The following is a 26,314-nucleotide window of genomic DNA, read 5'->3' as shown; positions in this document are numbered from 1 at the left end:
CGAAACACAGGCCGGGGGTGAAGATTTTCTACCCGTTAACTCTGCATCCTGAACCATCAGTGCACACACAGCCCAGCACTGCCTGTGCCCCCCGTCCAAACCCCACCCCCGTCTCCTGCAGCCTAGAAACTTCCCCACCCAGACACCCCCATGAGACCAGCCAGTCTCCTATTATCAGTCACCAACCTCCCCATGTACCTGAAAAACTGCCAGTCTGTGCTAATCTCTGCCCTATATCCCAGACTGCCAGTCTGTGCCCCACAGACAGAGCCCCCTCTGCCAGGCCCTCCCCCACGTCCCTAACTGCCAGTCTGTCCCCAGAGACATAATCCCCCTCCGCCAGCCTCTGCCCCAGATCCCTGACTATCTGTAAGTTTGTGCCCCACAGACAGAGCCCCCCCTGCCAGACCCGGTGGTACAGGGTGTACAAGGCTCATGGCTAATTTGCCCTCCCCCCTGGCTTCTCTCCATGGCTGGTGAGGGGCTCCCCCTGCACCCTCCCACATTGGGCCCAGCGCCCAGGGCCAGGCTGTGATGGGCGACGGGGTCACCGCTCCCTGCTGTGTCCTGTCCAGCCGCAGGCCGAGGGGGAGTCGCACCCGGCTGGAGTCCTCCCGCCCTGAGCCGGAGCTGAGCCGGGGGGTCAGAAGCTAACTGCAGCCCCCCAGCACCCAGGAGAACATGGACAGTAAGTGGGGTCGGGGGCTACGGTCATGGGGAGCTGCCGCACTCAGGGGGGCTGGGGAATTCCCGGAACCTCAACCCCCAGCGAAATCTCCCCCGACATTCCCAAGAGCAGGGGGCAGGGAGAAATCTCTGTTGTCCTGATCACGGGAATGGAAACCTCAGCTCTGCCCCCCCAGACACACACACACAGCGGGAACCCTGAAATCATCTCTCCCTCCCCTCTCAACGTTCAGTCCCTTCTCCCCCCAGCCTGAGTTCCTGCCTCCCCGCCTCTGCCAGGCTGTTCGCTGCCTCTTCTTGTCTTTGCAAAATATACGGTGAGACAGAGACTTTTTGTGGGGTTTTCCTGCCTCCAGCCACAGTCTGGGGGCCTCTAGATGCCCCTGTCCCTGCCCCGCCCAATGCAGGATGATTTAGCCCATCCTAACATGTCACAGTGTCGGCCTGTTTCCCCCCTGCACCTCTGAGAACTTACTAGATCCCCCCTCCCTCCAGGGAATGTGGTTCCCAGCCTTGGGCTCAGTGCGGATTCTTACCACGTCCACCTGTGATGCCTGCAGGGAAGTTGTGACGTCGCGGGGTCTGTGTTCACTCTGTTTGCCTTGGTGGTGCTGTATGTGAGTCTATTGTCCTGTGCTGTTCTGTAATAACACTCTGTGTGTGTGTGCGTGTGTGTGCGTGTGTGACCGGTCATAAGTTGCAACGAAAAATCCGAAAAGAAAGACATAAAGAAAAGAATATCTCCTGAATCTAAACAATGCATCTATCCATCTTAATGTAAGTATTATATAGGTATGTCTGATAACTCCACAAACTGTTCAAAGGTAACTTTGGAGGGTATAGCTGTAGGAAGGTTTATTTTTCTCGTCTTAGTTGTATTGTTTTTTTTTCTAATCTTGATTTGTATGTTACGCTGTCTTAAACGAATTCAAGATAGTGAATTGATTTAAATGAAAAATTAATTATAAAAGTAAATAGAAATAAAGTCTTGTGTTAACCCCAAAAGGAAGTATTCCTCTGTCTGTGGTTTCAAATCCTTTAAAGAACCAAACACCGGTTACTGAAAACTTGGACAGGACAGATTTATAGCCAGGACAGATTTATAACTTTTCTGTACCCCACCTCTCAAGACTTGCCAGCTCCCTGGGACCCTGCTCTCACTTAAGGCAGTACAAACTGCTCACGTGATTCATGTCTGGTTCTGAGATTCCTGACCCCTCCCTCTCTGTCAGACATCCCAGCCGAAGACAGACAGCTGTATCCTCCTCAGTAATCAGACAAACTGACTGTCATTAATTGGGACAGATGGTGAGCTGGTCTCTGAGCTGGATATGAGGGGAGAGAGCAGAAAGATCCTCTAAAGAACCAACCTAGAGAGAACCAAGGTTGGGAATGCTTCCCACTTGGCTGCAAAGAGCGAAACGGAGCCAATGGGAGCCACGAGGCTCTGGGGCCCCGGTGCTGGTAAACAAACAAACCAGGCCGGCCAGTTAAAGAGTTTCTCAAAGCGACTCCACGGAACACTTTCCGAAACACTGCTCTAGATGTCTGGGAAAGAGAAGAAACCTCCCACCATTCCCCCCCAAAAAAGAGAGCTATGGCCACAAAAAGGAGGAGGGGGGATAAAAAAAGGAGGGGGGATATTTTCTAAGTGGGAGCCTAAGAAAAGCCGCTACATTCACTCCAAGCTGACCTGACTGATTCTAAGTAAAAGATATTCAGGTACATCTTGTGAACACCTGCCAGCTAACTCTCTTAGGACCCATGACAGCTTTAATTCCCTTGCCAGTGGACGCTAGTGAACAAATCCCCTTCCCTCCCCCCCCCACACATACATAATATTCATAAGTGTCATGGATGGTAACATACATACACATCTACAGATACTCTACAAACATCCATTTTAATTTTTAAAGGAAGGGGGGAAATCCATTTTAAATGTACTTGGATTCATGATAACATTTTTAAAATAACCTCATTTCAAATGAAATCTGAATTCAATGCAGAGGTGTAAGGCCTAAAGTTATAATCTCGTAAAATGTTTCAATAACTGTACTGAATCCATGAGCCTGTGTCAGAAACTCTGAGATTAAGGCTCTTTCAACAGAAAAACAATTGGGGGAAACTGCAGAACAATGGCTGTTGGGTGACTGATTCTGTAGGAATTCGGAAAAAACTTCTAGACAGAATGTGACGGACCGGGCCGTGTCTGGGCACAGCTGAGGGCGTCCGCTCAGGGCGAATTGCTCAAATCCGGGGCTCCTTACAGCCCCCAGACTGGTGACCTCTCCAAACAGGCCACAAACCAGTCCCACAGAGCGTTTCAGCAGCCTGCCTGAAGCCTCACGAGCAAAACCCCTCCGACACCCCAGCAATATCCGTGCCCCAGATGGCCCAGGGCCTCATACACGGGTGGGGGGTCCTAACACCCAATCCCACCTACCCCGAACAAATTCTGTCCGGTTCCAAGAAACCAGCCACAGATCCCTGGTCAATTTACCCTCTGGACCTTACCACAAATCACGCTGGGCCAATCCTTTGGAATCTATATCTAAAGGTTTATTATTACAAGAAAGAAAAGCCTGAGAGTAAGGTTGTTAAAGGATAGTACGTTACATGCACCGAATCTCCCAGTCCTCGATGCAGGCTCTAGCAGAGATGTACAGCTGCTGGTTTAAAAGTTCTTGTTGCACATCCTAGCATCAGGATGGGTTCACAGGCCTTCCGGGCTCTTCGATCCCTGCAATGCTGCCTCTGGGATGAAGTGCTGAGCTGAGAACAAAATGGCATCGACCACATGGCCTCTTTATACCTCCTTCCTGGCCTCTTCTAGTATGTAGCAGGTCACCTGGTCAGAGGCCAATCTCTGGGTTCCCTGCTGGTTGCTCTCAGGTGACAGCCCCCATTCTTTAGGTGTGTCCTTGGCCCATTGAGAGCCATTGTTCCACAGGGCCTCAGTAATTAGCATGTCCACAGGCCCGGCCCTGCCCAATGCTTAACCACATGCAGGGAAATCTTCAGTGTTCATACAAGTACATGCTAATAATTGCACACACAGACATTATACAAACACATGAACAGCGTACATAGGACTATTAGATAATAAGCTTCTATTCAATACCTCACATGGCCCCCTTCTATACCATTTTTGGGGCCAACACACCCACCTATGGGTGCATCAGTGATCTGGCTGCTTCCCTCAAGATCCAGCAACATGACACAGAAATACCCAATAGCAAAGTTAAATTGCAGGCAGTGAAGAGGTGCATTTCCTCCACCTCATTTGCTTGTCAAAACTCTCAACTCAAAGTACCATGACAAACACCAAAGGGTATGTCTACACTGCCTCCCTAGTTCAGATTTAAATATCCCAGGATTTATTTGCATGTTCCTGGGCGCCGCCATTTTTAAATGCCCCGTAGTTCGAACTTCCTGCCTGTGGCTGCATACGGCATGGACTAGGTAGTTCGAATTAAAGCTCCTAATTTGAACTACCATTACTCTTCCTGCAAGGAGGTTTAATGGTAGTTCGAATTAGGAGCTTTAATTCAAACTACCTAGTCCATGCCGCATGTAGTCACAGGCAGGGAGTTCAAACTACGGGGCATTTAAAAATGGCGGCACCCAGGAACATGCAAATGAAGCCCGGGATATTTAAATCCCGGGCTTCATTTGCAAGTTTGAATGCCTACATTAGCCACCCTAGTTCAAACTGGGGTGGCAGTGTAGACATACCCAAACTGCTTTGCAAGATGTGTCATGCTATGACATGAGTATTTAATAAGTCATCCTGATAATCATAATAAATGTCAGGGTGAGAGGTGACTCACTCAACCAGTGCATTTTTCTAATTACGCTTCAAAGAAAGTTGTTGGAAAATTAGCTTAGCACCTTGCACCAGAGTAAGCTGAAAACCAGCTTTCTGCTAGGGATGTGCATGTGAATCCGAGTCCATTGTTAACTGATGAACCTGGGCAACAGTTTTAGTTGCATATTTATTATGCAAATAAAATGTTATTGGTCTGCCAAGAGTCCTGGCCCCCAGAGCTGCTGCAAACAGCCAGCTTTAGCTCCACCAGCTCCCCCACTCCCCTCCTTAGAGCCTCCCCACCTCCCCGTGCTCACCACGTGGCTCTGGTCCTGGCTGGCACAGCCCAAGAAGCGGTGGGCACCTGCCATGTAGCTCTGGTTCTGGTCCCGGAGGGTGTTGCTGGAGCAGCCACAGACTGCCCACCACACAGGGGTCACAGGAGCAGCTGTGGGGCACCCACTATGGGGCTCTGGCTCCGGCCAGAGTTGCAATTGCAGCCATGAGCCACCCGTCATGCCAAGGCTGCCGGAGAAGTCGCAGGCCGCCCGCCATGCGGTCCACAGCTCCAGCCCTGGGGAAGGGCTGAAGCTAGGGCCAGGGCCAGGGCCATGTGGTGAGTTCCCCAGCTGCCCGCCCCAGAGTAGCTGAGCAGCCACTGCATGGCTCTGTTGAGCTGGATGAGCCTCAGAGTGAACACTATGGGTGTGTCTAGACTACATGCCTCCTTCGACGGAGGCATGTAGATTAGCGAGATCGGAAGAGGGAAATGAAGCCGCGATTAAAATAATCGCGGCTTCATTTAAATTTAAATGGCTGCCCCGATCTGCCGATCAGCTGTTTGTCGGCAGATCGGGGGAGTCTGGACGCGATGCCCCGACAAAGAAGCCTTTCTTCATCGACACAGGTAAGCCTCGTGAAACCAGGTTTACCTGTGTCGATGAAGAAAGGCTTCTTTGTCGGGGCATCGCGTCCAGACTCTCCCGATCTGCCGACAAACAGCTGATCGGCAGATCGGGGCAGCCATTTAAATTTAAATGAAGCCGCGATTATTTTAATCGCGGCTTCATTTCCCTCTTCCGATCTCGCTAATCTACATGCCTCCGTCGACGGAGGCATGGAGTCTGGACACAGCCTAGCTGGGTGTTGTTCCCTAGCCGTGGCCCCCTGAGTCTCCAGGCCCGTGGCCAGATGCCAGTGGTTCACAAACCAGCAGAGGTCTGCGAACCAGTGGTTGGGAACTGCTGCCCTAAAGGTCTTTGCACTTGCACAGAACCTGCTCTCCACAGAGCTCAAGGCATTTTGGATGAGCTTGCTACAGCCATGGCGGAGAGGATGGAATTAAGGCATCAGCAGTAAGCACCCCCCTGCTACGTCCACAGAGTCACTGAGTCAGTAGCAGCTGTAGGAACAGAACCCAGGCACCTGAACTCAGCCCTGTGGTTTAACAGTTACACAGCTCTCTCCCACAGCTGGGTTCAAACTGTGTACCCTAGACAACCTCCCCTCTTCTAGTCACAAAGTGGCAACTACTGCTGGACAAATCACATTATTTATTTGCTCTTCAGCCCAGTGGACCCCTCATCTTGGGAAGGAGAGAAGAAGTCTTCTTTCTGCCCACTATCTTCCCCACATCATCCTAAGGGAAATTGTATTTCAAAGCAATACCCCTTTCTACTAAGATCATGTCACAACATGACCTGTTCCCCATCATGAGGACACAACATCTGTGATGTGGTCACTGGAACCACCTATCTGCAGCCAGTGCTAGCTAAGTCCTGGTGACTGTCGGTCTGGCAGGGCCAGCAGAGCCCTTCCTAAGGGCAATTTCAAAGCAGCTCCCTCGATTAAAGCTCAGGTGCAGTTTGGCTACGTGGGGTGATCAGGGAAACCCCCCTTCCAGTATCATCGGATGGCGAGTTGTGTCTGAGCCGTGTTCCAATGAACCAGTGTTCTTGATTCTGCTTTTATCCCCAGGTTAGCAGGTGCCGACCAAACCAACTCCAGGTGCTGAAGGATCCTGGCTCCGTGTCTCTTCCCTGCTGCCTGGTGAGGGCTGGGCTGGCGGGTTCCAGTGGAGAGAATTGCCAGGTCACTGGGGTTGGCTGGTGTCACTGGTTTATCTGCCCAGCCCCAGCCCTGCGCAGCCAGGGCAGGTGGAGCCGACAGAGCTGGGGCTGCCCTGGTCTCTCTGCAGCCACTGTTGGCTGAAGACTCCCAAAGCCCCTGACACACACAGGGAGGCGTGTGCTAGAGGGGGCCAGTTCCATGGTCAGAGAGTGGGGCCAGGCCCCCGGCTATTGTACCCTGGGGCAGCTCCACTGAAATCCCTGAGCCCAGCCCCCCAGCTGGTGAAAGGAGCCAGCGCCCCTCTGGGGTCTGATCCTCAGCTCTGATTGTTCCGATGTGTGGAACAATGTCCCATCTTTCTAATAAAGAGACAGGCATGATCCCTGCCCCTATGCAAATACTAAGAAGTTGTTATAGTTCAATGTGAGAGCCTGGAATTTTACAGTGGGGGCAGTTCCTGCTGTCTGCCCTCGGGGGGTTGCCCCCACAGTCCTTATAACCTCTGACAGCAGTAGGGTGGCCCACTCAGCTGATCCAAAGGGAGCTTCCCATCTCTAACAGCCACCAACTTCAGCAGAGGGGCAGGACATTGCTGTACTGGACAGCAACGCAATAACCTGCCCCTCCCTCACCCCCATTAGTTACAAGCGGCAGCTTGTATCTTGCCACAGAAGGGTAGAGTCCGTTGCTCTCCAGGTTCTTGTGTGATACTGACAGTCTCTGAACGGGCCCATCAATGTAAAGAGCTGGGCAAGATTCAGAAAGGACCATCAAGGAGTTCTTGTGGCAGAGAGCTCCATGGGCCAGTTATGCCTGGTGAGAAAACACATTCCATCCTTGAATTGCATTTCTCTACCTTTGAGTGAGGGGAGTGGTTCAGAACAGCCTTTTGAGGGAACAGGACAAGCTAACCCCAATCCTTCCCCCTTAGTGGAAATGGTCTGAAACTGCATTTCAATCAGGCAACAGACAGATACAAGGACAGCTAACTATACAAAGTCATTTTCTTACAGCTCATCTAGGCTATTAGCAGATCAGTGGGGTAAGGAGAGGGCATATCTTTTAAATTGCCACCCCCTATTTTGTCCATAACTAGGCTGAGCAGAGTTTTAGGTTTATCTATCATTGATAGAGAATATTGATTTTTCAGCATTCCTTTTAACATTTTCACAGCTGCACAAAATTGGAGCTCAGACAATTATTTAGTGAGACCCTGATGCACGGATTCAAGCAAGTAATGCATTGTAAGCCATTAAAACAAAATCTAACCTCACGGTAAATATCCTTCAACCAACAAATCAGACCTGTGTTTAGCTCTTCATTCACCAGGGCATCTGTAACAAGCCTCATTCAGAAATAGGCCGGTGACTGCAAAGTTTGGAAGCAGTATTTCTCATATCTACATTTTGATCACCTGCAACAGAAATATAGTATTTGTACAGTGTGTGTGAAATTGATGTTTGCCAACTTTACCAAGAGACAGCTAATTCTCCCCAAGCATAACATGTCACAAGGAGAGGAGCTGGGATGCAGAAAATGCAGCAGTTTCCCCAATTAAGACAATTTCCCAAACTGGACAGTCCCTACTAGAAAGAATCAATGGACACAAATCAGCTATTCCTAAAGGGAATATACAGAAACCTGTTGGGAACACTTCAATCTACCTGGTCACACTTAAAAGATCTCCAAGTGGTTGTCTTGTTGTAGACACAGAGAAGGGTTGGCATTACAATTCAGCCACAAATGTAATTCACACTTATGGTGTCAATTAAGATAACGGAAGTCTGGAATATTATCAGCCAAACAATAAAGGTGCCAAAGAGCTTCCCCGCTTATCACCCTGATTAGCCATTCATTAACTCATAAATAGCTGTCCTTTCCCTTCCTCTCCCTAGTCCCAGCTTCTGTACTTAAGCTGATTTGGCAGTTTTATAATGTGTTCACTTTTTTCATTGTATCCCTCTGGTATATATGGTCATGCCAATTCTCTTCCAGAATATGATCTGAGGAAGTGGGTCTGGCCCACGAAAGCTCATCACCTATTAAACCATCTTGTTAGTCTTTAAAGTGCTACATAGTTTTCCTTTTGTTTTAGCAAGATCAGAATAACACAGCTACCTATTACTAATCTCCATGCTTTGTTAGTCTATAAAGTGCTACCAGACCATTTGTTGTTTTTTTAACTTTATCCCCATTAAGAGTTTAGGTGCACATACTAAGAGCCCATTTCTCCCTGCCCAAACCCTTGTACCAGCCCTGCCCACTGCCAGGGGCTGTGAAAGGCCCCTGGGTTAGAATTCTCCCCTCGCTGCCACTCACCTGCCTCCCCACCAGCCCACGGGCAGCTATAACCGGCCTGGGACAGTGCCAGCATGACACAGAGAAAGATCTGCTTTCTGCAAGCAGGGAGCAAAAAGCAAACAGCATTCCTCTCTAGATTAATGATCTCTGGGCTGTGTCCCTGCAGAGCCCTTGCTAAACATCTCCCCCGCTCCCACACACACACATACACACACACTCCAATCAACCTCCCCCACGATCCCCTTTGCCCAAGTGGGGCGTGTCCCCATACTGTTGGCAGGATCCAGGCTGCACGGTGGGGGATCATGGTGAAACCCACAGGGGTGCACACGACCTTGGAGGAGCAATTTCGTAAGTAACTTGAGTCCAGCCCGAGGAGCTGCCAACACTCCAGGGTCCCTGTCACAGAGCACAGCAGCGGCTTCCCAGCCGGTGTGCAGGAAGGACCGGGGGCCAGGCAGCTGGGAATTAAAGGGAGAGCAGGGTCCCAAAGAGGGTGACAAATAGCAGCTGGCCCTAGCCACCAAACAGAGCCCAGAGACAGCAAGTGGGGGGGGGGGGGCGGTTTGCCCAGGGTTGGCCCCCCTGTCCTGGGAATCCTGGCAACCAGCTGCAGGTGGCTGGGCAAATGAACTCACTCAACTAGAGACAAGGAGGAGAGAAGACAATGGGGCTAACCCGATGTCACCACCCCCAGACAGCTCCCCGCCAGCAGCGTCCTCATCTGCTCAGCAACCATCCCAGTGTCTTACCACCCTCCTCGGAAAATACCTTTTCCTACTATCCAACTTAGACCTCCCCCACTGCAACTTGAGACCATTGCTCATCTGCAACCACCAAGAACACACTGGCTCCACCCTCTTTGGAACCTCCCTTCAAGTGATTGAAGGATGCTATCAAGTCCCCCCTCTCTTCTCCGGTGGTCGCAGCTCCTAGTCCCAGCACGTCTGGACTTGTTGCATCAGTTATAAATGTAAAGTAAAAATAAAAATAAAAAAAAATTGCTTGAGCTCTGGCACGTCTTTCATCACAAATGAACCACCTGGACTCGGTCCCGTCCCCTCCTTGCTGCGTCCACTTTGCTGGTGTGTGCAGGCAGAGAGGGTTGGCTGGAATCTGTCCCTTTCAGTCCCCTCCAGGGATGGAGGGAGCTGAGGTGGGAGGCAGACGTCTGGCCTTGGTTCCTTTAATCCCTTATAGTTAGGGTGGCAGACACCTTTCCTTGCTCTGCTGCCTGCATTCAGTACCCACCGAAGAGATGTCAGTGCAGGGAGAGACCGTGAGCTAAGGTGGGGGATGGGGGGGGGAGGTAGGGAAGAGCCAGGTTATGGGGGTGAAATGAGCAGGTGGAAGTGGGTGCTGGAATGCCCTGGTGGCTCCCCTCAATGAGCGCACACACACATACACACACCCCGCGGGTGCTACAGGCTCTTTTGATCTGAGCTCTTTTGTGCTTTGTCTGGTGAAGTCACAGAGCCCTACTGGGTGGGACTTGTGCCAAGAGAGATTACCATGGCGTGGAGCTCTGGGAGATGGGGGGGGGTTCAGCATGTGGGACGCTGAAGGGTCAGCTCATTGGGCAGGGGGTGACACCCCTCAGGCAGGGCCTAGAGAGCCTCCCCCCCAAGAATGTGCCCAGGGACCCCAAGATTGGGGCAGTGGACGGGCATCTGATGTGGTCCCATTCTTTGTCTTGATTTTATCCCTTCCCTTCTGGCCATCCCAATGGACTCAGATCTCTGCAAATCGCCTCCTGCTGCTGCAGAGCCTCCAGCTTCTCCCCAACCCTGATTGGTTAATTTTGTGTCCTGCCACCCCCACCTCCGCCTGTCCCCAGCCCTCCTGTTAGTTATGATCCTGCCCAGCCCCCACCTCCGCCTGTCCCCAGCCCGGCTGTTAGTTATGATCCTGCCCAGCCCCCACCTCCGCCTGTCCCCAGCCCGGCTGTTAGTTATGATCCTGCCCAGCCCCCACCTCTGCCTGTCCTCAGCCCTCCTGTTAGTTGTGATCCTGCCCAGCCCCCACCTCTGCCTGTCCCCAGCCCGCCTGTTAGTTCTGTCTCAGCCCACCCCCCACCTCCGCCTGTCCCTAGCCCGCCTGTTAGTTCTGTCTCAGCCCACCCCCCACCTCCGCCTGTCCCCAGCCCGCCTGTTAGTTCTGATCTTGCCCAGCCCCCACCTCTGCCTTTCAGTGCCTGTCTATTCTCTGGGGCTGCAGTAGGTTTCTCCCACCTCCCTTCTCCAGATCTGCGAGGAAGTGGGAGGAGCTTCTGGGATCATAGAGATGAGGAGCCAGGGGCTGAGCAGGGGGGAATCCTCTAGGGTTATAGATGCCAGAGAGGCTGATTTCAGGGATACAGTTGGAGCCAGTCGCCTGTGTCCCACACCCAGATCCAGGGTCGGATTCTCTCCCCAGGGAGGGAGCCCGGAGGGAAAGTGAAGATCGGGGCCTCGGCTGTAGCATCGATAAATGTCACCTGCCCCTGGTCACAGTCCAGACAAACCCAGATCCTGCTGGGGGGGCTCAGGGGCAGGAGGGTCACAGGGGCAGTGAGAGTCCGGAACTGTTCCCAGTGCCGCTCCACAGCCCAGATCCCGCCTTTAGGGGTCAAGCTGAACCCTCCCTTCCTGTTCACCGACTCTCTGGCCACCCCCACATCCCAGTATCGCCCATCCCCCACCTCCACCTCCCAGCAATGTCTCCCCGAGGTGAAGCCCTCACGGCCCAGCACACAGCGCACGGTGTCAAATCTCTCCGGGGTGTTGGGCCGTTGCTGTGATACGGAGTCACAGCTCACCCATTTCCCATCCTCTGACAGGATGAGGTTGGGATGGGCCGTGTCTGGATCCAGAGTCACGTTGGCTGGGGGGAGAGAATCAGAGCGTGAGGGGCAGAGTTTGTGATTCCCCCTGTGACACGTCTCCCCCGCACGGCACGTCTGGGCTCGGCTCCTTTCCCACTGCGCTGGGGCTCTGGGCCGAGCTCCGACCTGCCTCCCACCAGGCTGCTCCGTCTCCAGCCCAGCGCCCAGACCCCGCAGAGCCAGCAGGGAGGGGCAGGGACTGGCCCCAGCTGGGCTGGGCGGGAAGAGGCTGAACAAGGCGAGTCCTGCACTGGGGGTGCCCAGGCGCCGTGCATAGGGAACGGGGGTGTCTCTGTCCCAGCCATGGCAGGAGGCTGACTCAGGGGTGACAGAAGGAAGAGGGGCCCCAGGGAGCTGAGGGGGTCCCAGTGGGGGCTGGGCAGAGGGAGAGAGAAGCTGAGCTCACGTGGGGAGAGAGGAAAAGGGAAACAGAACCAGAGCTCTGCTCTCAGCAGCTCCCCAGCTGCCTGCCATGGGCCCAGGGCTGCCCCTGTCTGTGCCCTGGGCCCTGGTGCTCTGGGGTCTGATCCATCCCTTCCCCCGGCAGAGCAGGGACCCTCCCATGGACTCTTGGGTCCTCTGCCGGGGGCAGGAGAAAGAGCAACATCCCCGAGTGCCCCAGAGTCCATGCTGAGCACAGCCCCTCAGTCACTGGGGGGGGAAGTGTGACGGACCGGGCCGTGTCTGGGCACAGCTTAGGGCATCCGCTCAGGGCGAATTGCTCAAATCCGGGGCTTCTTACAGCCCCCTTGACTGGTGACCTCTCCAAACAGGCCACAAACCAGTCCCACAGAGCGCTTCAGCTGCCTGCCTGAAGCCTCCCGAGCAAAACCCCTCCAACACCCCAGCAATATCCGTGCCCCAGATGGCCCCGGGCCTATACACAGGTGGGGGGTCCTAGCACCCAATCCCACCTACCCCGAACAAGTTCTGTCCGGTTCCAAGAAACCAGCCACAGATCCCTGGTCAATTTACCCTCTGGATCTTACCCACAAATCACGCTGGGCCAATCCTTTAGAATCTATATCTAAAGGTTTATTATTACAAGAAAGAAAAGCCTGAGAGTAAGGTTATTAAAGTACAGTACGTTACATGCACCGAATCTCCCAGTTCTCGATGCAGGCTCTAGCAGAGATTTTGCAGCTGCTGGTTAAAAGTCCTTATTGCACATCCTACGATCAGGATGGGTTCACAGGTCTTCCGGGCTCTTCAATCCCTGCAGTGCTGCCTCTGGGATGAAGTGCTGAGCTGAGAACAAAATGGCATCGACCACATGGCCTCTTTTATTCCCTTCCTGGCCTCTTCTTGTATGCAGCAAGTCACCTGGTCAGAGGCCAATCTCTATATTTCCTGCTGGCTGCCCTCAGGTGACAAATCCCATTCTTTGGGTGTGTCCATAGCCTATTGAGAGTCATTGTTCCACAGGGCTTTGCTACTCAGCCTGTCCATAGCCATGCTTAAGCACATTCACAGAAGTATTCAGCTTCCACACAGATTACAGATTCCTACCCACACACACAGACATTATATACTCACATAAATAGTGTACATAAGATTAACAAACAATAAGCTCCCATTCAATACCCCACATGGCTCCCCCCATTCCAATTTCTGGGGCCAACACCCCCACCTAGGGGTGCAGCAGCGATCTGGCTGCTTCCCTCCAATTCAGCAACGTGACAGGAAGGGAAACTCCCCTCTTGGACGCCCTGCACCAAAGAACAAGGGGAGCCCAAGGCCAAGAGCTGCCAAGGAGGCCAGGCCAAGCCAAGCATGCTGGAGAGAGACAGCCAGGAGGGAGGGACAAGGGAGGGGAGAGAGGGAGAGACCAGTGCCTGGAACCATATTGGATGGGATGGAAAAGGAGATCAGTGGGGGGGGCTACATCTCTGGGGCAAGGGGAGTGGAGCAGAGGGAGGGTATGTCTACACTACCACCCTAGTTCGAATTAGGGTGGTAATGTAGGCAACCGGAGTTGCAAATGAAGCCCGGGATTTGAATTTCCCGGGCTTCATTAGCATATTGCCGGCTGGCGCCATTTTTAAATGTCCGCTAGTGCGGACTCCGTGCCGCGTGGCTACACGCGGCACGGACTAGCTATTTCGGACTAGGCTTTCTATTCCGAACTAGCTGTACGCCTTGTTCCACGTTGCGTACAGCTAGTCCGGAATAGCACTAGCGGACATTTAAAAATGGCGCCGGCCGGCAATATGCTAATGAAGCCCGGGAAATTCAAATCCCGGGCTTCATTTTCAACTCCGGTTGCCTACATTATCACCCTAGTTCGAACTAGGGTGGTAGTATAGACATACCCGGAGGAAGGGGATAGGCAGGCAGCTGTAAACGGCCTCTCCACCACTGAGTTCAGCCAGCCTGGGAATACAGCCTGAGGAGGCTCTGTGAGGTGTTGTTAAAAGGGAGCCCTGGTACCACCTGGCAGAAGAGTCGTGACCTTACAGCAGCTTTTAAACTGCAGCTGCTGGTGCTGACGCTCCAAAAATCTCAGGCCCCACCCTGCTTCCACGGTGATGGCAAAGGAGCCGCATTGTCACATGGGAGGGGACATCTGAATACGGACAAACCATTAACGTCGGTTACCTTCTCCTTTATGGAATGCCAATCTTCTCCACCCTACGACCAAGCAGAGAAACATCAATGAGGTGATCTGAGCACACACTCGATCTCAGAGAGAGCAAACCACGGCCCGTGGGCCCCACCTGCCCTGCTATCCGGCCCTGAGCGGAGCCCTCAGCTCTCTCCCTTCTTTCCCCCTCCCCACAGTCCTCGCTCTTCATGCCACCTGCCCCAGGCTCCTGGCAGTGTGACTGCAGCTGTGGCCGGGCAGCACAGCTGTGGTGCCACCAACCCCAGTGGTCTGGGTGGTGCCGTCATGGGGCAGAGTTGGTCAGGGGATGGGAATCTGGGGTGGTCTGGGGCAAGGAGCAGTGGGGATTGGATAGGATTGGGGTGGGAAGTCCTCAGGGGGCAGTGAGGAGCTGGAGAATGGGGGAGTCAGATAGGGGCAAGACCTGAGCTATGCCTGGCTGTTTTCTTCCCTCTCCGGCCCTCCCTACAATTTCTGTACCCTGAGGCGACCCACTTTGTTATATATGCAGAATTCAACATTGTGCTCATTGACGCCGTGAGAAAGTTGCAAGTTACAAATTCTACTAGCAATGTCAAATAAATCCGAAAAAAAAGAGAGCTGCACAAACACTGTTTCCAAAGATGCCTAAGTGATGTTTGTACAAACACTGCACAAACACAACCTTGCGGCTGGGTTCTTTTATATTTCAAACAGCTCCGCTGCCTGTGGAATTAGTCCTGGTAAGCTACAGCCAAACTTTTACCTGCAAACAAGTTACACTTACAAATGAGCCAAGAAAACCTAGAAAACCTATTTCAAGCATGTGCCTGCTCTTATTGAAATCAATGACACCCGCCATTGAATCTTGTGGCTACAGGGGTTATTCTAAAAAATGTACAAGAATAGGGGAGAAGGGTTTCTTACATTAAACTTTGAGCACTTGCTTTTCTTTGATTACTAGTCATAGAACACACCCCCTTCCATAAGTGTTCATCTATCTTGACCAAAAGATGATTCGCATCATGTTACTTCATTTTATTTTGTTAGATTTTCAGAACTAAGGTTAATGCTCAACATCTATTCAAAGATCAGTACGTGTTAGTAGCTCAGAATACTCTCTCAAGTGACATTTTGGCATGAGAATTCTCATGCTTACTCTGAGACCACCATTCATTTTTAAATGTATATTATAAATGACAAAAAACAAAGACAAAACCCTACAGAAATAAAGCACCTTCTTAAGGACACATGTTAGTACAAAGATTTTACACGTAGGAAGAAGGAGAATGACACTTACTGAGTGAAGCTTGTTTCTCTAGAAAACAAGGACAAACAAATCAATGATTATTGGGGGGTTTCTCTTTCCAGGATCTAAATGCAGGGTGGGGTTCCCAGCACTGCCTAAGTGACTAGGGCAAGGAAGTCCCGATGTCCCCTACATCATTTAGGCAGCTTTGGAAATCCTACTTGCCAAGGATTATACACATGAAATGGAGCTGGAGAAATGTTCTGAGGTAACTAGGATGAAGTTTAATAGGGACAAATGCAAAATACACCACTTAGGAAGGAACAGTCCGTTTCACACATACAGAATGGGAAGCAACTGCCTAGGGAGGAGTCTGGCAGAAAGAGACCTAGGGGACCACAAGCTAAATAGGAGTCAACAATGAGACACTGTTGCAAAAAAAAGATTTGGGCTGCATTAACAGGACTGTGGTGAGCAAGACACAAGAAGTCATTCTTTTGCGCTGCTCTGGGCTGATCAGACCTCAATTGGAGTATTGTGTCCAGTTCTGGGCACCACATTTCAGGAATGATGAAAAGTCAAGAGAACATGGCCTGTGAAAGAAGACTGAAAGAATTGGGCTTGTTTAGTTTGGAAAGGAGAAGACTGAGAGGGGACATGATAGTGGTTTTTAGGTATCTAAAAGGGCGTCACAAGGAGAAGGGGAAAAATTGTTCTCCTTGGCCTCCGAGGATAGGACAAGAAGCAATAGGCTGAAACTGCAGCACGGGAGGTTTAGGTTGGACATTAGGAAAAACTTCCTACCTGCCAAGGTGGTGAAACACTGGAATAAGTTGCTAAGGGGGTTGTGGAATCTCCATCCCTGGAGATATTTAAGAGCAGGTTGGACAGACACCTGTCAGGGATGATCTAGACCATTCTTGGTCCTGCCGTGAGGGCAGGGAACTGGACTCAATGGCCTCTTGAGGTTCCTTCAGTTCTAGTAATCTTTGATTCTGTGAAATTGGCCTATGCTGCACAGGGCTAATGCGAAACCCTCTGTACCACTCCTTGCTTGTGTAACCACCACCAGGTGGATTTGAACCTGGGACCTCGGGAGCTGACTAGAGGAGCCTCTACCCTCTAAACTAAAAGCCAAAGTTACATGAATGGGTTACATTTGCACAGGCAGAGTGGCTGTGAGCCAGAGCGCCAGCGCCTGCACCCCCTCCAGCATGTCACACGCAGAGTGTTTACACCGGCCCTAGAATGTTTAGAATAACGGTGATTTTGATGCATCCCACAAAGGCAAAAAGGTTTAATTTCCCCCTTCTTTGCAGAAAATCCCTTGTGAATGCCCCTGTATGTCCTGCTCCAACATTTACCTTTGAGTTTGAAGAGATAAACAATCAGGGCAAAGGAGCTCAGCAAAGCCACCAAGATCACTCCTAGAGACACCTTCCAGGGATTCACCTTAGGGAAAAAGGGATCTGAAAAACACAAGCCCAGAGGCACCCACATTACTTACTAAGCAGGGACAGAGCTCTGATGACTCCATTGTGTATAAGGCCAGCCCCCGTGGGACCGGTCTGACACAAAGGAGGGAATGTGGCCCCATCAGCACCGCACCAAACACCACAAACTGATGTTAAAATGTCTCCAACTAAGACAGCCACCAAATTTGCACATTGGTGTATGAGTGAGCCTGGCTGGACGTGCAATGAGAGACAGCGCTCGCTTTTCAATCCCTGGGGCAGCAGTATGGGACCTGTGAGATCTGCCGTGGGAACGTGGACAAGCCCTTTCCCCTCTCTGTGGCTCCATTTCCTGGCCAGCCTTCCTGGGGTCCTGATGATTTAGACACTTGTTCGTTGTAGCAGGAACAGACTGTCGTTCTGGCTATGGCTAGATTGCGTCCGTCGGCAGAGGGATGCAAATAAAGCACTTCACAAGTGCAAATGAGCCCGGGATATTTAAATATCCTGGGCTTCATTTGCATACTCACGTTCCGGCGCTGTGCCAATCAAGCACCAATTCAAAAATGAAACCGCAGTTTAGCCGCGGTTCTGTCGACAGCGGGGAGCTTTTTCGACAGATCCTGTACTCCTCGGTTTTTGAGTCTTTGATCAGCGGGTGTTATGCCAAGGAGAACAAGTACCAGTGTTAAAGAACACTCAGAAACTGTCAGGTTGTCTGAAAACAAGAGCTTGTAAATCCACTACTTCCCCCATAATTTGTAAATGAATCATAATCACAATTCATCCCAACTACTGTGCGGGGAACTATTCCTGATTTGTGGTTCTCCTTAAATCTCAGGTCTAAATCTCACCACCTCTTCCTATGCAAGCGTACTCTCCTCCTCCCTGGCCTCAATGCTCCCACTTCCCTGCAATGAAATCAAAGCAGAATACCACTGCCACCATCTCACTGCTCAAACTGCATTATTGGCCGCTTTATAGCCCTCTATTGGCTTCCCTTTCCCAAAGCAGCAGACATGAACCTCTTGTCTTCACCCCTCCAGGTCACCCCACCTACCAACCCTGCATAGCACCATAAGGCCAGGTGCCGGGTTCAGTTCATGGATTGTGTCAACTTCAGTCCCCCCGTTCTAGGTGTCTTCAACAAGGTATGTTGGGTTTTTACACACGCTGCCCCACAGAGTGGGAAACACTGCAGGCAAGGCCCATAAAGACACCATCTTGTCCGGCTTTTGGTTTCTCCTCAAAAGTCACCTCTGCAATGATGCAAACTGAGAGCATCTAGGTTGTGCATGGCAATCAGAGCTGGGAGCATCACCATGTCAGTCAGAGCTTAAGAAACGATATCGGTGGTGATGAAATCTGGGTCCCACAGAACTCAATCAAAGCTTTGCCATTGACTTCTGTGGGCCAGAGATTTGCCTGGAGTTTGAGCCTTGCAACAGAGTGAAGAGTTGTCCCGTCACCCATAAATGGTCAATAGAATATCTAACAATTATACATCTGTGCGGGAGTGGAAGGATGTTTGGCAGTTTGTCTCCTGCGCCTTCCCTTTACTGTTCAGTCAAATACAGTTCAAGGTTTCAGGTGAGTTATTCAAAATCTTTCAGTCAAAGGAAGCAAACAGAACATAACACATTCTTCAGCCAGATCAGTGTCCTTATGTCCTTTCTGGCAGAGATATAAAGTAACTAGATTGGTCTGATTACTCTGCACAGTATAGGCAGGAATTTCAAAAGTGCCTAATATTCACTCTACAACAGAAAACATTTCTGGACAGCAGAGCTATGGGAGTTGGGGTTGTGATATTTTATCAACAGAGCTTTTCTGACAGAAGCCCAACTGCAGTCATAGTTATACTAGAAATCCTGCACTTACACGCCTGTATAGGTTAGAATTGCTTTGGGAGTCTGGCGTAAAATAGACTAGCAAAAGTACAGCTTCGCCAGTACAGCTGTGTCCACACCAAGGCCAGTGCGACGAGTCTCTCACCATTTCCTGCGGGGTGTCGATCCCAGCCAGGGAAGCCCCCAGGGCAGAGCGGTTGCTCCGGCTGTAGGGCCAGTTCCCTTCAGTTGTGGAGAAATAGAAGCATTTCCCCCATTTCTCGACCCAGCTGTCCAGGCATATGAGGCCCTGCACATCTGGACAGCGCCCAGATAACAACACTGAAATGAGACAGGAACAGGTGGGGTGAGGGGTCCTGACTGAGGACGGGCAGAAATGATCCCGGCGCCCCAGGCTGCTGAGACTCCTCTGACCCTGGCAGGTGCTGGGGGGGTGTGAAGGAGCCAGGAGGACGCTGGGAATCCAGCCCCCAAAGGGGCTGGGCTCTGCCCTGTGGGCGAGGAGCAGCCCAGAGCCAATGGACTTTCGAGCCGCTGAATGCCCGGCCGGGCTGGGCCCAGGGCCCCTCTGGTGTCAGTAACGGGGTATAAACAAGCGTGTGGAGAAGAGTGGGTCTGGTGGATCCACTTAGACTTTCTGAAAGCCTTGGGCAAGATCCCTCACCAAAGGTTCTTAAGCAAAAAAACGCTGTTGTGGGATCAGAGGGAAGGTCCTGTCATGGATCAATAATGGGGGGGATGTCTACACTACAGAGTTAGTTCGAACTAACGGACGTTAGTTCGAACTAACTTTCATAGGCGCTACACTAGCGCTCCGCTAGTTCGAACTTAATTCGAACTAGCGGAGCGCTTAGTTCGAACTAGGAAAACCTCATTTTACGAGGATTAAGCCTAGTTTGAACTTACTAGTTCGAATTAAGGGGTGTGTAGCCCCTTAATTCGAACTAGTGGGAGGCTAGCCCTTCCCAGCTTTCCCTGGTGGCCACTCTGGCCAACACCAGGGAAACTCTATTGCCCCCCTCCCAGCCCCGGACCCCTTAAAGGGGCACGGGCTGGCTACGGTGCCCGTGCCAGGTGCAAGCCTGCCAGCACCCAGACAGCAGACCCTGCACCTGGCACGGCTCGAGCCACCCACCCGATGCCCCCTGGCCCTCCCCCTCTTCCCGGGACCAGGCTGGCGGCTCCCGGGAGCTTGCCCGGGACCGCAAGAGGCGGGCACCCGCCTGGGCTAGTGCGGACATCGTGGACCTTGTCCATGATCTCCACACTAGGCACAGGAAAGTGGCCGTCTAGGGCAGGAGAGCTGCCGGCCTGGCCACCCAGGAGCAGATGTGCATGAAAATAAAGGAGGTCCACTGAGACCCCCGACCCTGAGCCCTGAGCTTACAATGGCCGTCCTGGGTCAGACCAAAGGTCCATCTAGCCCAGTAGCCTGTCTGCCGACAGTGGCCAACCCTAGGGACCCTAGAGGGGATGGACCAAAGACAGTGACCAAGCCATTTGTCTCGTGCCATCCCTCTCCAGCCTTCCACAAACCTTGGGCAGGGACACCACTCCTACCCCCTGGCTAGTAGCACTCCATGGACCCAACCTCCATCACTTGATCTCACGTCCCTTTCAACTCTGTTCTAGTTGTAGCCTTCACAGCCTCCTGCAGCAAGGAGTTCCACAGGTCGACTCTTTGCTTTGTGAAGAAGAACTTTCTGTTGTTAGTTTGAAGCCTGCTACACATTCCTTTCCTTTGGTGTCCTCTAGTCCTTCTTTATGGGAACTAATGAAGAACTTTTCTGTATGCACCCTCTCCACCCAACTCCTGCTTTTAGAGACCTCTATCCAGTCCCCCCTCCGTCTCCTCTTTTCTAAGCTGAAAAGTCCCAGTCTCTTTAGCCTCTCTTCATATGGGACCTGTTCCCAACCCCTGATCATTGTAGTTGCCCTCCCCTCTCCCAGCCTCTCTCTTCCCCTCTCCCACCTCCTTTTCCCAGACTCCCCCAGTTTTGTTCAATAAAGACAGATTCCATTTTTAACACAATTGTCCTTTATTTTGTACATCAAGAAAAGGGGCTAGGGAAGGGTAAGTGGAAAGAGGTGAGGGAGGAATGGGGTACGAGCCCCCGATGGGGAGGACTGGGCTGGCTTTGTGGGCTTCTGGTGGTGGAAGCTCTCCTGCAGCCCCCCAATTGCCCCCTCTCCCCAGATGGCAGCCTGCGGCAAGTGCAGCCAGTCTGATGGCCGAGTGCTGTGATGTGCCCAGTGTGGGTACTCCGGGCACTCCAAGCCAGGACTGGTTTGCAAGCAGGGCACCTCTGAGAACTGTCTGTCCGGGGTGGGGGTCGGGTCCCTTTAAGCGCAGCCCTCGGCTAGCCTGAGACAGCATCTCCACGCTCTAAGTCTTCCTCTGATGCCCTGCCGGCACTGCTTCCAGCCATCCTTAAGCCCTGTTCAGGGTCCACTTAATGTGGACATGCTAGTTCGAATTAGCAAAACGCTAATTCAAACTAGTTTTTAGTTCTAGACGCGTTAGTTTGAATTAGCGCTGTAGTGTAGACATACCCTGGTTAAACCAGATGCGGGAAAAATGTGGCCGCATTCAGATTTGACCCACTTCACATATCTGTTCAGCCTGCTCCCAGTCCCATGGTGCAAGGGGCACTTGAGCAGGCTGTCTGCCGTGGCCCCACACTGTTCCTGGAAGCGGCTGGCTGCTGCTGGCCTGTCTTTTGCATGCGCCAAGGCAGCTCAGAGACATGCCAGCAGCAGCTGGTTGCTTTTAAGAACAGTGGGGCCACTGCAGGCAAACAGCCTTCCTGAGCACCCTGCTGCACCGTGGCACTTCAGCAGGCTGGATAGAAATGTCTGAAAGTCTAAGTACACTGTATCCACTGGTTCGTCCTTGTCCACACATTGGTTATACCTGTGGTAAGGCTTCCCGCCCCCTTCCCCCCCCACCCTCCGGCCACAGCCTGCATCCTCGACCCCCTTCTGCACCAAACTCCCTCCTGGAGCCCACACCTGTCACCTTCTTCTGCATCCTAACACTGTGCATCAACCCAGAGCTCCCTCCTTCACCCCCGCTGCCTCCCATATAAATATAATACAAATGTGTGGACCCTGATGACTTTCCAAAACTCATGGAGTGGCCCCTTGCAAAAAAAAAAAAAAAAAAAAAAAAAGAATTACCATCAGTTGCACCGTAGGGGAAAAAGAACAGAAATGGAGGGTCAGTTTTCACAATGGAGAGAGCTAAATTGAGGGAGGGTGTCTGCCAAGGCTCTGCACTGCTCCACATCTTAATAAACCATTAGGGAATGGGGTGCACAGTGAGGTGGCAACATGTAAAAAGAACACTAATTAATTGTTATTCAAGAGAGAGATCTTGGAGTCATTGCGGACAGTTCTCAAAATATCCACTCAGTGGCAGCAGGAGTCAAGAAAGCAAATAGACTATTAGAAATCCCTGAGAGAGGCTCAGAATGAGACAAAATATAGTAGTGTCATTTTATAAATCAGTGGTGTGCCCACATGCTGAATACTGAAATTAGTTCTGATATCTCAAAAAAAATGTAGAATCGGAAAAGGTACAGTGAAGAGTAAAAAAATTAGTGGATGGACCAGCTTCCATGTGAGAAGAGATTAGAATAGGACTGTTCACCTTGGGCAGGAGGATCAATATAACTACGAGTGGTGTGGAGACAGTGAATATGAAAATATTATTCACCCCTTGCCAGAACACAGGAACCAGGGCTAACCCATGGGATTAACAGGCAGCAAGTTTAAAACAAACAAAAGGAAGTATTTCCTCTCATGGCAGTCAACCTGTGGAACTCCTTGCCAGGGGATATTATGAAGGCCTGAAATATAACTAGATTTAAAAAAAAAAAGTGAGAAGTTCAATGAGGTGAAGCCCATCAAGGGCTATTAGCAAAACTGGTTAGGGATACAGCCTCATGCTCTAGATGTCCCTAACATCCTGCCTGCTAGAAGCTGGGACAGAACAATATTGGATGGATCACTTAGGAACTTCCCTGGTTAGTTCATTCTCTCCAAAATACCTATTGCTGGTGAGTGTTGGAAGACAGGTCACTGGGCTAGTCTGATACAATTAGCCCCCTTCCCCTTCCTTCATGGCGGCTTGGCTGAGTGGTGGGTGCTCAGCCATACCACCGCGGGTGAGGAGAGGAGGGGTGGGGTAGTGACATACACGGCCATGGGGCAGGGCTGTCTACGTCACTGCCCCCCCCTTCCCTCTCCTGCAGCTCCATGGCGGGAGGAGGAAGGGGGGGCCATGACGTACACGGCCCCGCCCCCTGTCCGTGTACATCACTGCACCACCCCTCCTCTCTTCTCCTGCGGCCGGCCCCTACAGCCCCTGATCCTCTCCCAGCTCTGCTTCCCACCCCCCTTCTGGCCAGCCCCACTCCCTTCCCCTCCCTGCGTGGTGCCCTGCCCCGCCCTCCTTCACTTTCCTCCGTGGCACGCTGTGCAGCCCCCAGCTGAGCGGAGCTCCCTCCGGGCCCCGGCGGGGGAGCAAGTGGTGGCAAGTGGTCCACCCAGAGCCAGAGACTGGAGGTCTGGGGGTGGGGAGATCCCAGCCTGCCCAGAGTGGCGCTGGGCCTCCTCCCAGCCCAGCACCTGCCACTGAGTAGTCAGATGGGTCAGTGGGGGAGGATTTGCCTGTGGTCCGGGATCCCGCCCTGTGCCCAGGTGGGTCGTGCTGGGTCCAGGATGGCGGGAAGCTGGGTCTGAGCGGCTTGATGTCACCACCTCCATGGGATCTGTGCTGCTGCCGTTTAGCTCCAGCTTCCCCAGCGCAGCCTGGTCGGCCGGGCACCTGGCCTGAGAGCTGATGTCAAGTGCCTGGGGAGCCTTGACCCCAGCTCTCCTGTGCGGTGTCACTGCTGCTCCCCTGGAGCCCGTGCCTGGGGCAGTTTGGGTGCTGGGGCAGCTCGGTGGGGTTACCAGGTAGTCTTAAAAAAAAAATACCAGACGGGGTGGGGGAGGAGGGACCAGCCAGGAGGGGAGCGGGGCTGGCTGGGAGGAAGGGGAGGGGGGTCTGGGGAAGGGCGGCTGGCGGGAAGCAGAGCTGGTCAGGGGGAGAGGGGGTCAGGGGCAGCGGGGCTGGCCAGGGAAGATCAGGAGGGGGAGGAGGAGGAGGAGGAGGGGAGAACTGGCCAGCGGGAAGCAGAGCTGGCGTGGGGGAGGGGTTGGGTGCAGCAGGGCTGGCTGGGGGAGATTGGGAGAGAAGGAGGGGAAAACTGGCCTCCGGAAACAGGGCTGGCGGAGGCAGTGGGGCTGGCCGGGGAAGACTGGGAGGAGAAGTGGGGGAGAACCAGCTGGCTGGGAGGGTAGCGGGGGAGCGCCCGGCCATGTGCAGATCCCAGGGCACTACCTGTCCCGCGCATGGTCCTGTGAGTTTGGCTGTGGCTCCATCACACGCTGGAACAGCGCTCAGGAGCAGAGACGGGGCTTCCCCTCCTCTCCAAGGCGTCACTCCAACCAGAGGCCCCCCAGCGCTGATCACGCCCCCCTCCCAACCACTCCCCCCTGCCCCCAGCCTTCCGTCCGACGCCCAGCCGGAAAACCAGGAAATACCGAACATTGCACGTCTGGTATTTTCTGGGTTTTTTTACTGGACAGAGGGCCCGAATACCAGACACCTGGCAACCCTACAGCTGGGTGGGGTGGGGAGCAGGACCTGGAGTTAAACCATCCCCTTGGTATACGTGCTCCATGGAGGTCAGTTCCTCTTAGAATCTCTCTTGGCCCTGCGGCTGCACTGCCCCCTGTGGAACTGTCTCTTTTGGCTGGGGGCCGGGGTTGGGGGCAGGGTGCGGGAAAAGGAACTGAGGGGTGTGAAAGCAGCAGCTTCCTGCCCTGTTGGAGTGTCGCCCCCTGTCTGTGACCGACGGGAAACACCCAGCTCCTGCCTCACACCCGCTCCCTGGTTTCTGCCCTGCAGGTTTGTGATCGGAGGAGATGGGGGCTGCGCGTATCTGAACAAGGACATTGGGGTCAGCAGCCTGCGATGCACCAGTGAGAGACGCTGGATCTGCAGCAAACCAAAAGCACTTACAGCAGCAAAGGAGACTCCAGCAGGACGAGGCTCGTAACAGGAGTGTTGGACAATTGGTCCTGGGAAGGCTGGACTGGTCTTTCTTCAGCATTACACCTGAGCCTTTCCAGAGTGTCAGGGGCTGGTCTGGTAGCACTTTATAGACTAACAAAACATGTAGATGGTATCATGAGCTTTTCAATGAGTCCACATCCTTTTTGTAGTGGGGGGCCCAGAACTGGACACAATACTCCAGATGTGGCCTCACCAACGCTGAATAAAAGGGAATAATGACATCTCTGATCTGCTGGCAACGCTCCTCTTAATGCAACCTAATATTCCATTAGACTTCTTGGCTACAAGGGCACATGGTTGACTCATCCAGCTTCTCATCCACTGTAACCCCCAGGTCCTCTTCTGCAGAATTACTACTTAACTGATTGGTCCCCAGCTTGTAACTATACTTGGGATTCTTCCGTCCCAAGTGCAGGACTCTGCACTTGTCCTTGGTGAACCTCATCAGATTTCTTGTGGCCCAATCCTCCAATTTGTCTAAGTCATTCTGGACGCTATCTCTGCCCTTAAGCGTATCTACCTCTCTCCCCAGCTTAGTGTCATCTGCAAACTTGCTGAGGGTGCAATCCATCCCCTCATCCAGGTCATTAATAAAGATATTGGACAAAACCGGTCCTAGAACCGAACCTTGGGGCACTCCGCTAGAAACTGACCGCCATCCTGACATCGAGCCATTGATCACTACCCGCTGGGTCTGGCCTTCTAGCCATCTTTCTATCCATCTTACCGTCCATTTATCCAATCCACATTCCCTTAACTTGCTGGCAAGAATATTGTGGGAGACCGTATCAAAAGCCTTGCTAAAGTCAAGGTATATCACATCCACTGACATTCCCATGTCCACCGAGCCAGTTACCTCATCATAGAAGCTAATCAGATTGGTCAGGCACAACTTGCCTTTTGAGAATCCATGCTGACTATTCCTGATCACTTTCCCCTCTTCCAAGTGCCTCAAAATGGATTCCTTAAGGATCCCTTCCATGATTTTTCCTGGAACCAAGGTAAGACTGACTGGCCTACAGTTTCCTGGATCGTCCTTTTTTTCCCTTTTTTGAAGATGGGCACTACATAGACATAGTCCTTGTGTCTGTCTTTATATATGCTAACAGCTTCTCTACTGTACTCTCAATAAACACAGGGTATTGCCTTCTCCCCTGGAAAAGATCCCGTGTGCTTCTTATAAGCATAACAAGTTTCATCAGCCGACACCCCCACTCCCTCTGTGCTGTTGGTTTGTATTGTGGGAACAGGTCAATCCCACTTCTCTCCCCACGTGTTTCTGCACCTTTCGTCCTTTGATAGACATCCCTCAGATCCCTTG

General features: G+C 52.3%; 1 protein-coding gene across 1 annotated transcript in view; it reads left to right on the top strand.

The window, feature by feature from the left end:
* The window catches only part of LOC142823079 (early activation antigen CD69-like), a 50,030-nt gene extending 24,518 nt beyond the window's left edge, over nucleotides 1–25,512 (top strand). Inside the window, exon 5 of the mRNA XM_089770486.1 lies at nucleotides 24,826–25,512. Coding sequence (XP_089626612.1) covers nucleotides 24,826–24,976 — 151 coding nt within the window. The 3' untranslated portion in view covers nucleotides 24,977–25,512. The remainder of the gene's footprint in view (nucleotides 1–24,825) is intronic.
* Nucleotides 25,513–26,314: the final 802 nt, after the last annotated feature.

Source organism: Pelodiscus sinensis, chromosome 19 (assembly GCF_052426305.1).
Source record: "Pelodiscus sinensis isolate ZL-2025 chromosome 19, ASM5242630v1, whole genome shotgun sequence".
In the NCBI taxonomy this organism is placed as follows: Eukaryota; Metazoa; Chordata; order Testudines; family Trionychidae; genus Pelodiscus; species Pelodiscus sinensis.
The sequence above is the reverse complement of the archived record's forward strand: the minus strand, read 5'-3'. Positions and strand labels throughout refer to the sequence as shown.